The sequence below is a fragment of the Ahaetulla prasina genome, chromosome 4, assembly GCF_028640845.1.
Source record: "Ahaetulla prasina isolate Xishuangbanna chromosome 4, ASM2864084v1, whole genome shotgun sequence".
Classification (NCBI taxonomy): domain Eukaryota; kingdom Metazoa; phylum Chordata; class Lepidosauria; order Squamata; family Colubridae; genus Ahaetulla; species Ahaetulla prasina.
Window position 1 is genome coordinate 16,405,334 of NC_080542.1, and position 12,091 is coordinate 16,417,424.

General features: G+C 39.1%; 2 protein-coding genes across 2 annotated transcripts; both read left to right on the forward strand.

Annotated features, from left to right (window-relative positions):
- Window positions 1-3,181: 3,181 nt before the first annotated feature.
- On the forward strand, window positions 3,182-4,111 carry LOC131197564 (olfactory receptor 2D3-like). The gene has a single exon (XM_058181788.1). The coding sequence runs from the start codon at window positions 3,182-3,184 to the stop codon at window positions 4,109-4,111; it is 930 nt and encodes a 309-aa protein (XP_058037771.1).
- A 6,259-nt stretch (window positions 4,112-10,370) lies between these two features.
- On the forward strand, window positions 10,371-11,315 carry LOC131198017 (olfactory receptor 1D2-like). Its single transcript, XM_058182526.1, has one exon. The coding sequence runs from the start codon at window positions 10,371-10,373 to the stop codon at window positions 11,313-11,315; it is 945 nt and encodes a 314-aa protein (XP_058038509.1).
- Window positions 11,316-12,091: the final 776 nt, after the last annotated feature.

Consider the following 12,091-nt stretch of genomic DNA (forward strand, 5'->3'; position numbering starts at 1 on the left):
ACCTGTGCATTTTGTTTTCCTTGCCTAAATGTAGAACCTTACTTTTTTCACCATTAAATTTCATTTTGTCAGATAGCACCCAATGTTCAAATCTGTCAAGATCCTCCTGTATCTTAAGCCTATCTTCTGGAGTGTTGGCTATTCCTGCTAGCTTGGTGTCATCTGCAAATTTGATGAGTTCCCCATCTATCCCCTCATCCAAATCATTGATGAAGATATTGAAGAGTACTGGGCCTAAAACAGAGCCTTGGGGTACTCCACTGCATACTTCCCTCCATGTGGATGTAGTTCCATTGAGGACTACACATTGAGTGCAGTTGATCATCCAGTTACAAATCCATGTGATGGTGATGCTGTCTAACATTTTTCTACTTTATCTAGTAGTAGGTTATGGTCTACTTTATCAAATGCTTTACTGAAGTCCAAATAAATTATATTGACAGCATTCCTCTGGTCCACTAATTTTGTCACTTTGTCAAAGAATGCAATAAGATTAGTCTGGCATGATCTGTTTTTGACAAACCCATGTTGGCTTTTGGTTATTATTTTGTTTGCTTCTAGGTGTTCGCTGATTTGTTGCTTGATTATCTTTTCCAGAATCTTCCCTGGAATCTTCTCCTGGTCAGGCTGATAGGTCTTTAGTTTCCTGGATCTATTTTTTTTTCTTTTTTGAAGATGGGAACTACATCAGCTCTTTTCCAGTCCTCTGGCAGTTCCCTGGTGCTCCAGGATCTTTGAAAGATATAGTTCAGTGGTTCTGAGATCTCATTTGCCAGGTTCCTTCAGAACTTTGGAGTTTAATCCATCTGGTCCTAGTGATTTGAACTCATCTAGGGTAGGCAGGTGCTCACTTACCATTTTCTTCCCTATTTTAACTTGTGTTCCTAATCTGCTTTTTGTGGTGCTGTTTTTGATAGGTTATACTGTTACTGTATATAACAGTACCGTGATACTGTAACAGTATACTGATAATGTTTTTTTCCCTTTGTGTAAAGACAGATGCAAAAAATGAGTTAAGTAGACCTGCTTTCTCCCTGTTGCTTGTCACCTTCTTGCCACTTTCTCCCAGCAATGGGTCAATTGTTTCCTTGACTTTTTTTTTGTTTTTAAAATGTTGGAAGAACCTTTTTTTAATTTTTTTTTTTAACTTTTGTTGCAAGTCACTTCGTTCATTGTGAGCCTTAGCTTTCCTCACTTCATCTTTGCAGGCTCGGGCTATTTGCTGATATTCTGCCTTAGTTATTTACCCCTCTTCCCACTTTTTATAGTTGTCCTTTTTGTCTTTCGATTTGAACACTTCTATATGTTCATTTTGACTAGAGATTATAAATGTTATAATAGAATACATCTGTATTTAATCTAACCAATTTATTTATTTTGTTTTTTAAAAGAGTGCCACTTGTCCAGATAATGCTTGATATTGATCAAGAGGGATATATTCAGAGGTTTCAGGATATTTTTTTAAAAAAAAAGCAAAGAAAGAAAACAGCGCACAAATCAGTTCTCTAAAAAAAGTTATTCCATTCTGTCTAATCCTTTGCTCATAACTATTTTCTTCCAGTCAATCTAATGCTCTGCTTTAACTGATAGCAAAGCCAGAAATTCTTTTTTTTTTATTAAAAAGTTTTACCAAAAAAATATCCCCCCCATCCACCCTTCCCCCTCCCTTCCCCTCCCTCCCCACCTCCCCTCCCCCTGGGACTTCCCAGAACCGAATTCAGGGTATAAAACTAACAATCATAAATTAAAATATAACATAAATCATAATCCATAGTCACTCCTTAAAACCTTAACTCCCCTTCCAGAAACAAAAACAAAACAAAACATTTTTCTTCCAATCCATTATATTTCAGTCCATTCCACTCCTAAAATCTTCAGAATCTTTCGATTGAATTGATATTTCTTCTTCGATAAAGTACATAGCTTTTAATATCCAATCTTCGTCGATCAACGCCAAAACAACGTTCCATCTTCCAATATTCATCAGGAATTCTTCTGTAATATCTTTCTTCCTTAAACAGTCTCTCAAGAATAGTTTATATTTCCAACTTAAATTCTTAAATTTTACTGTCCAATCTCCAAAAATAAACAATATTCTATCTTTTCATATCTTTGGTATCACTTACATACATCAAATAGTATTACCAATATTAATATTAATCCTATATTTTGTCCACAATATGTCAATTGTGATAATTAAAATCTTCAATTTACCTTACTTATATCAGATAACATTATTGAAATTACACCTATAACTTATATCCAAAATATATCAATTATAACAATTAAATTCTATTTAACCAAATAACAACATTACATCCATAAACATTACATCCATTTTTTTTAGTTTTTTTTTAGTTTTTTTTTTTTAGTTTTTTTTTTTTAGTTTTATATATTTTAAAGTTTTTAGGCCAACTATATAATAAGTTTTTTAATCTGTATTTTAATTGTATATTGTACCGTTTGTTTTACCTTGGCTGTACACCGCCCTGAGTCCTTCGGGAGAAGGGCGGTATAAAAATCGAATAAATAATAATAATAATAATAATAAAACAATCTCTCAAATATAATATTTAATCCAAATTCATAGATTTCAAAGCCAGGAATTCTTATACTATACTGTATCTCTGGCTATATAGTTTTCTTCGCACTCCATGGATGAATTTTAATTAATGTTTATTTTAGATAGGCTTTGATGCCTGAGATAGTCCTGTGGGATGTAAGAGCTGTTATCCAAGAAATATCAAGAGTACTGGGAAGCAATGGTAAAATGCAAAACTTTTTTGCTACCAGTTCTGTGGGTGTGGCTTGGTAGGTGTGGCTTGGTGGGGGAGGTCATGTGACTCAGTGGGCAGGGCCAACTTTTTTTTTTTTTACTTTTTAAAGCATTTTTTAATACCTATTCACCAGAACCAGTAGTAAAAAAATGCTTTAAAGAAGTTTAAAAAAAAAGGTTCCGATGATTGCGCAGCACAGCTGTGATCGTCCGAACCTTTTTTCTTTTAGTATTTTTTTACTATCGGCTCACCTGAACCAGTAGTTTTATCACTACCGGTTCACCTGAACCGGAGAGAACTGGTGGCATTTCACCCCTGCTGGGAAGGGAAGATTAAGAGCGATATAATATCAGAAAAATCTCACTAACTAATGGATTTTTTTTTTGTCCAGGCAAAAGCTGATAATGGAGGCTGAAAATGTCACTGTGATCTCAAAATTTGTCTTAGTAGGACTCACTAATGACCGTAAGACCCAGATTTTGCTTTTTGTGGTCATCCTCATTTTCTATCTATTTACTCTTGTGGGAAACTTTGTGATCATCATACTGGTGCAAGCTGACTCCAGGCTTCACACGCCTATGTACTTCTTCCTGACTCACCTCTCAGGCCTGGAGATCTGCTATGTCTCCAGCACTGTGCCCCAGATGTTGGCTCACCTCTTCTCTGGAAATGGAACCATTTCCTTTATACGTTGTACAGCTCAGATGTACATTGCTTTGTCCTTAGGTAGCACTGAAGGACTTCTCTTGGGGGTCATGGCCTATGATCGCTATTTGGCCATCTGTCATCCTTTCGCTTACACTGTTGCCATGGACAAGTGGCGCCAATTGCAACTCACCATAGCTTCGTGGGTTGGTGGCTTTCTCCTCTCTGTGATGAATGTGGGCTGCACACTACGCCTCCCCTTCTGTGGCCCCAACCACATCAACCATTTCTTCTGTGAGCTGCCAGTGGTGTTAAAACTTGCATGTGCTGATACCTATGCTACTGAGAACATAATTTTTGGAGCAGCAGTTCTGATCCTGTTGATTCCTCTTTCAGTTATCCTGACTTCGTACGGGCTCATTCTATCGACTGTATTGCAGATGCAGTCAGCTGCTGGCCGAAGCAAAGCCTTTTCCACTTGTGCGTCCCATTTGGCAGTGGTTACCCTGTTCTATGGGACGGTCATATCTATGTATATGAGGCCTCGGTCGAGCACAACTTCAGACAGTGACAAGAAAATTGCTGTCTTTTACATTGTAGTCACACCTCTGCTCAACCCTGTTATCTATACCCTGAGAAACAAGGATGTTCATGGGGCATTGGCCAAGATGCTAAATACAAAACACTAAAGGAAAAATACAAGCACTGGTATCTTCTTAGGCTCTCCTTGGTTTAGAGCAGTGATGGAGAACCTTTTTGGCACCGAGTGCCCAAACCAGAATGCATGTGCATATGTGTGCACTGGAGCACCAGAAAACCGAAGATCAGCTGGCCGGTGCGCATGCGTGCACTGCCCAGCTGGTCTTCAGGTTTACGGCATGTGCATGTGCTCCAGCCAGCTGGTCTTTGCACATGCCGGAGCACCGGAAACCCAAAGACCAGCTGACTGGCAAGCATTTTGGGGGGCATTTTCAGGTCATTTTCAGGCCATTTTTTGGACCATTTTCAGGCCATTTTCCACCACTCCAGTGCACCAGAAACCAGAAGAGCAGCTGGCCATGGCGCGCGTGCCCACAGAGAGGGCTCTGCATGCCACTTTTTTTTTTTTTTTTTTACATTTATATCCCGCCCTTCTCCGAAGACTCAGGGCGGCTTACAGTGTATAAGGCAATAGTCTCATTCTATTTGTATATTTACAAAGTCAACTTATTGCCCCCCCCCAACAATCTGGGTCCTCATTTTACCTACCTTATAAAGGATGGAAGGCTGAGTCAACCTTGGGCCGGGCTTGAACCTGCAGTAATTGCAGGCTATTGTGTTCTAATAACAGGCTCCTTACAGCCTGAGCTATTCCGGCCCCTTCCGTACCGTACTTTCGGTATTCCGTACCACTTCTGGTACGTGTGCCATAGGTTAGCCATTGCAGGTTTAGAGGCTATCTTGTTGCATACTGAATTCAACATCATGTTTTGGAGAGACAGAATAGAATAAAGGTTTGCACAATATTGTCATCCCCTCAGCCAACCTGGAGGTCATGCACCATTTCTCAGCTTTATGTTCATTATGTGGAAACCATCTGTTAGGTCCAACTTCATCCTTTTTTGGAAAAAATGAACAAAGAGACTGACAATATTATGTATTAGTGTTGGTAAAGTGATACTGTTCCATTTTCTCACCACAGTTCTTATTCACTTTTATAAGAGAATATTTATTTTTAAAAAATTGTTTTAAATGAGTCAAATACCAATAGAATGGAATGGAATGGAATGGAATGGAATAGAATAGAATAGAATAGAATAGAATAGAATAGAATAGAATAGAATAGAATAGAATAGAATAGAATAGAATGTATCTTTCATTCAATATGGGAATAAATGATCCCTTTCGCAAAACATAATAGGCCAATATTTTTTTATGTTTACCGCAGAATGTACAAACGTTTATTTGTTGTTAGACCCTTTTAATATGTTTGCTTTTATATAGGATGCAATAGAATAGAATAGAATAGAATAGAATAGAATAGAATAGAATAGAATAGAATAGAATAGAATAGAATAGAATAGAATTCTTTATTGGCCAAGTGTGATTGGACACACAAGGAATTTGTCTTTAGTGCATATGGTCTCAGTGTACATAAAAGGACAAGATATGTTCATCAAGAATCATAAGGTACAACACTTAATGATAGTCATAGAGTACAAATATAGCCATAGGGTAGAAAAGTTTTGTCAATAGAGTTTGGCATCCTTGCATTTATTTAGTTTTAAGGTGGCTAAGAAGTGGGTAGGAATGTCCTCCAAATTAAAATCTGAAATGGATATTATGAGAAAACCACTCAAGACTCGTGTAAATTATTTATAAGGGGAAACGCTGTCCGTGAGAAAACTTTGGATCAATCATTGTTCTCCTCAATTTTGACTTGTGACTCTTATGGTTTCTCAGTCCCTGTTGATGTTCCATCGACAGTTAAATCAGATCCTCTCTTCAACCTTCAGTTGAAACTCGTTGTCATGCTCCTTTCAGAATATGCCATTCAGTAACATAGGGGATTTTTATTTAAATCAGAATGATATATCTACAGCAATAGAAACCAGTTTCCCATCCCTTTTGTGTCTGAAGCACCGTTTAAGAAACCCACCGATAGTTTTATCATTTTGATAACACTAAAAGGCCGGCCATCTGGCCACGGATTTGCCACCGGTGCATGGCACTCGGCTAACAACCCACCACAACACGGCATCATCTTGGATGGACATTGGTTGCAGCCACCCTTTTTCAGGGAAGCAGGAGAGAGGCTGAAGCAGAGCAGGAAATCAGGTGAAACAGTAGCCCCGCCAGGTGTTTCTCTACCTGGAAGGTTTCCCTTGGTATAGATCCTGGCTTCCCGTGGTCATTTTTGCGAATGTGGCTCAGAGCACCTGATGAAACTCAGAGGGCCCATTGGTTGCAGCCACCCTTTTTCAGGGAAGCAGGAGAGAGGCTGAAGCAGAGCAGGAAATCAGGTGAAACAGTAGCCCCGCCAGGTGTTTCTCTACCTGGAAGGTTTCCCTTGGTATAGATCCTGGCTTCCCGTGGTCATTTTTGCGAATGTGGCTCAGAGCACCTGATGAAACTCAGAGGGCCCTTTTAGCAAATTTGCATGGCTTGTGAAAAGGGCCCATTACTACTCCAGAGAGGGTTAAACTCACCTTTGAAAAGTGCCCCCCACTTCTGTGTTTCAGTGCTTTGCTGTACAGATGGGGTGCAAGCTTTCGTGTCATCTTACAATTTTACAATCTTGGTGGTGTTCCTTGTTAGATGTTCTTCCTGTTATTCAAATAAAGCTGATGGTGAAAGGAAAGGAAGGGAAAGGAAGGGAAAGGAAAGGAAAGGAAAGGAAAGGAAAGGAAAGGAAAGGAAGGGGAAGGGAAGGGAGGGAAGGGAAGGGAAGGGAAGGGAAGGGAAGGGGAAAGGAAAGGAAAGGAAAGGAAAGGAAAGGAAAGGAAAGGAAAGGAAAGGAAAGGAAAGGAAGAGGGAAAGGAGGGAAGAAAATGGGAAAGGAAAGAGAGGGAGGGAAGTAGGGAATGAAGGAAAGAAGGAAAGAAAGAAAGAAAAAGAAAAGACTTCCCTCTCACCATCCTAATTCTTCATCACCAATCTTTGAAAAGGCTTTTCTTACACAGCGTCCATGGAGTTTTATATAATGTACAACTCAACAATAGTGTCTTAATAAAACTGTTTACATGAAAGAAAGAAAGAAAGAAAGAAAGAAAGAAAGAAAGAAAGAAAGAAAGAAAGAAAGAAAGAAAGAAAGAAAGAAACCCCCTGAACCAATGTTTAAAATTGTTCTTCAGAAGACTTGGTTTACAAACAAACATCTCCCCAACCTGGTTAGATGCCTCACATTTTTTCTTAAAATGTGGTACCCCAAATTTGACACTTACTCATTACCTATATACAGTTGATATATTTGGGTCCCCATTTCACCCTGATCTTATACTCACTTCTTCAGTTTTGTTATATATGAATGGGAAACAAAGAAGGAAGTAAATGAAAGTTTTACTTCTGGTTAATTAGATGAATCTTTATTTCTTTGGTCTTAGCTTCCCTAACACATTCAGGCTCTACTTTATCATAGATCAAGTTATTATGGTCTTCTTATCTGGTTCACTTCTCTTCAATCATTGTGTGTGTTTCCCTAGCAATCAGCCATCCAGTTTCATAACACTATTACAGACTATGTAAGGGTTTTGAGGGCAGATTAATTTAGCCTCTTGGACGAAACTGTCCATGGATACAAATGTCTTAGAATGTAGGACAATTGATTTTGAAGACCCCTGAAATCCATATGACAAAGTGTTGAAGGCACAATTTCCCCACCAGTATCAACAGCATTGAAGAAGGAGATGGCTACTGTCACCAGGAAGTTCCATCATTGGAGATTTATCTGATTGCATGGAAATGGCAGAGGTTGAAGTTCCTTTAGCAACTCCAAAGTTTGGCCTAAATCTAGAATTGCTAAAGGAAGCAGACTCATTACATCATTAGTCTCCCAAGTTCCCACGAGGTTTAAAGAAGGAGCAAACACTTATAAAGATCTACAGAAGAAGACTCATGGGAGTTAAGCAATTAGACATCATCAGATCCACCCACAAATAATTTTATAAATCTTATAATAACAAAGGAAGCCAATGTGCTTCTCCTTTCCCCTTAGGCACTGAATCAAAGTAAAGAGTCTTTTAAGTTGAATTTAGTTCCTAAGGACTTTATGAAACCATCTAAGCAGAAAGAATATAGAACCTGCAGCCTGGGTCTTCTTCACCAGGATGTTATTTGACTTTTCAACCCCATTTCTAAAAAGTTACAAAGGACCTATTTCCAGCAGTATTTTTGAGGACAGAAGATGAAATTTGTGATGAATCTGACCAGATACTTCATTAAAATTCAGGATTGTTGAGTGGGAATTTTAACTCCCATCAACCAAGTTTTGGCAGAACTCTTCAGGAGTGACAATCTCCTCGAGAGGCACAGAGGTAGAATTTATGTTGTTATTTTTATCAGTTTATGGATGAAAGACCAGGTAAATGGCATATAATCTTAACTGGTCTCCAAAAGTGAAAAAAAGGTCAGATTGGATAGAAATCAAATGGAAATCAGGGGCCATCCTACAGTTATAGACTGGACTGGGAAGTTGATGAAACATCTCAGAAGAAGACAATGGCAAATTATTCCAGATGGTAGGAACTGGTCAGCCATATCACTACTTACTTTCCTCCTTTCAATTCTGTGTTTTTCTTTCTTGATGCAACTTATCTTTATACCTCCTACAACTATTAGGTAGAAATTCTAGTTTGTCAAATGCTTTGTCTTTGGGATAAACCATAGGCAAGACTGTTGAGTTCAATAAAAGCTCTTCCAAGGTACAGTAGTGGCCAAAATTATGGAAACCTCTTGGGAACAGTGTATTTCTGAGGTTTGATGGCTAATAACATCACTTTTTCAGGGGGGGGAGTTTCAAGATAATCATATTCCACTGCTGGAATGGCCTGGGAATAGCCCAGACCTTAATCCAATTTAAAATCTATGGAGCTGACTAAAGAAACTTGTTAGTCAGAAGCGACCCAGCAATAAAACCCAGTTAATAGAAGCAATCATTCAATCTTGGTTTCACGTTATAACAGCTGCAAGAACTAAAAGGCTTGGTTCACTCCATGCGAAGACATTGTAAGGCCGAAATTCATGCTAAAGGTTATCCAACTAAGTATTGACGTGATAATTTTTGTATATCTCGCTTTTTCTATGGTGATAACTTTTGAATATCTCTTTTTTTTCCTATGCGTTTCACTTTTCTCCTTTATACTGTAACTGCTATTCTAATTGCAAATCCTTCATAAAAGTTAATGCATTACATTCTTGATTAAATTATCTTTCCATTGATATATCATTTTACAAAAAGTGGTGTTATTAACGAGTTTTAGAAAATACACTTTTCCCCAAAGATTTCCACAATTTTGGCCATTACTGTAGCAGTCAATGCATTGCTTGCCAAAAGCAATGCACTGCTCTAACGTTTAGAGTGGGTTTCTAATATCATTTGATATTACTGAAAATAATAATAGCAGAGTTGGAAGGGACCTTGGAGGTCTTCTAGTCCAACCCCCTGCCCAGGCAGGAAACCCTACACCACTGCAGACAAATGGTTATCCAACATTTTCTTAAAAATTTCCAGTGTTGGAGCATTTACTTCTGCAGGCAAATTGTTCCACTGATTAATTGTTCTAACTGTCAGGAAATTTCTCCTTAGTTCTAAGTTGCTTCTCTCCTTGATTAGTTTCCACCCATTGCTTCTTGTTCTACCCTCAGGTGCTTTGGAGAATAGCTTGACTCCCTCTTCTTTTGTGGCAGCCCCTGAGATATTGGAAGACTGCTATCATGTCTCCCCTAGTCCTTCTTTTCATTAAACTAGACATACCCAGTTCCTGCAACTGTTCTTCATATGTTTTAGCCTCCAGTCCCCTAATCATCTTTGTTGCTCTTCTCTGCACTCTGTCTAGAGTCTCAACATCTTTTTTACATCATGGCAACCAAAGCAGACAGTCCTGCTGCTAACAAACTATGATTCCAATAGAAGAGAAAATCTGTAGCTTAAGGTTGAATTGTGGGGTCCTCAATGCTCTTTGAGCTTTGTGGTTCCCTTGCAGATGTTTCATTACTATATTAGGTAACATTATTATGTTTGGAAATGAAACTACCAAGCTCAGAGAGCACTAAGGGCCCCCCAAACCCATGATCAGTAATGGCCACTGACATGCACTGAAAATCAAGGAACTCAGAGCTGAAGTTATATTATATTTTAATGCTCTGAAAAAAAAGTTTTCTTCTCTCTTCTTCTTCCTGTTTCTGTCACCCCCCCCTTTTTTTTTTTATCTCAGCCATCATCAACATCTCCACACTCCTCAGGATGCCAGAATGAGATCTGAGAACTTCACCGTGGGAAAAGAGTTTATCCTTTTGGGACTTACCCATCAGCGAAACGAACAGATTTTGCTCTTCGTGACCTTCCTCATAATCTACTTGCTTACAGTATTGGGTAACCTATTGATCATCATACTGGTACGTTTTGATGCTCAACTACACACACCTATGTACTACTTTCTCAGCCATCTTGCAGGCACGGAGATTGTGTATGTCACTACGACTTTGCCTCAGACACTAGCCCATCTCTTGGCTGGGAATGGGGTGCTTTCCTCGGTCCGTTGCATGTTACAGGGTGGCAGTGCGCTGAGCATGGGCAGTACCGAATGCCTGCTCTTGGGAGTCATGGCTTACGATCGCTACTTGGCCATCTGCAACCCCTTGAAATATGCTTCCGCCATGGGCAAGAAGTTCCAACACCTGCTTGCCAGCTCCTGCTGGATCGTAGGTTGCCTCTTCTCGATGGTCAACGCTCTTTGCATCTTTCGTCATTCTTTCTGTGGCCGTAATTCCATTAACCACTTCACATGTGAGTTGCAATTTGTCCTGAAGCTGGCATGTGGCGATATAAAACGCACCGAAGCCATTCTCAATGGTCTGTCAGCCTTTATTGTTCTGGTTCCCTTTTCCATTATTCTGTGTTCCTATAGTTGCATCTTGTATTCCATTTGTCAAATGCGGTCAGCTGTGGGTTGGCAGAAAGCTGTCTCGACCTGTGGCTCCCACCTTGTGGTGGTCACCTTGTTTTATGGTACTATCATTTCTATATACATAATCCCCCAATCAAGTTCATATCCTGACCGGGAGAAAAAAATTGCAGTCTTGTACATTGTGGTGACCCCGTTGCTTAACCCTATCATCTATACCCTGCGGAACAAGGATGTCCATAAGGCTATAAGTAAAGTGTTGAAAAGACACAGCTTTGAGAAAAAGCCATGAATATCCTTCTCTTTCTAAATTAGTCTGTTTTAACTAAAGTCTGCAATATGCTCTTAATATCGCACCAGACATTTCCATTGTGGGGAGGTTCTATTAATTTTCTGGAATGACATTTAAATCTGGATCTTCAAATGTTGCTTGAAAAAAAAATTCAGGAAAGCCTACAAGTAGACTTACAACTACAGACTTACAACCATTTTTAACGGTTGTCATGAGACATGTTGGTGCAGTGGTTAGAATGCAGTAAAGGAGATTACGGAAAAAATGAAAAATACTATAAAAGGGATGATGAGCACAGACCAAGACACCCAGGAAAGGGATGAGTCAAAAGAAGAAAGGAAGAAGACAAAGAGGAGATAACAATGAAAATAATAGTGATTGATGAATTAAACCAGGGGGAAAACATCATCTAAATCTTCTGTTTTCTGACATCCTTAATCAGGGATCATCCCAAATTTATGGAAAGTTTTTGCTGACCAGTTTCAGAGGCAGAACATTGCAAGACAATATGGCTGGAGCAGTCAGGCTGGCATGTTAAGGGAAAGGGATGTGAAATTGGAGAACAAACTTCTATCAGCATCTCTGTACTTCATTGAGTCTGCTGAAATGGGAAGACTGAGATGGAAGGAGACTTTGAACTTCTCTTGTCTACTGTTAAAAGCAAGGAAGCCAAAATATATTACAGAGTAGCAACTGTTAATTGATTTATAACAAAGGAGAGTCCATCACCTTCTGGAGCAGAAATTGATTTTCCTCCAATTCTAACAGGGAGGAAA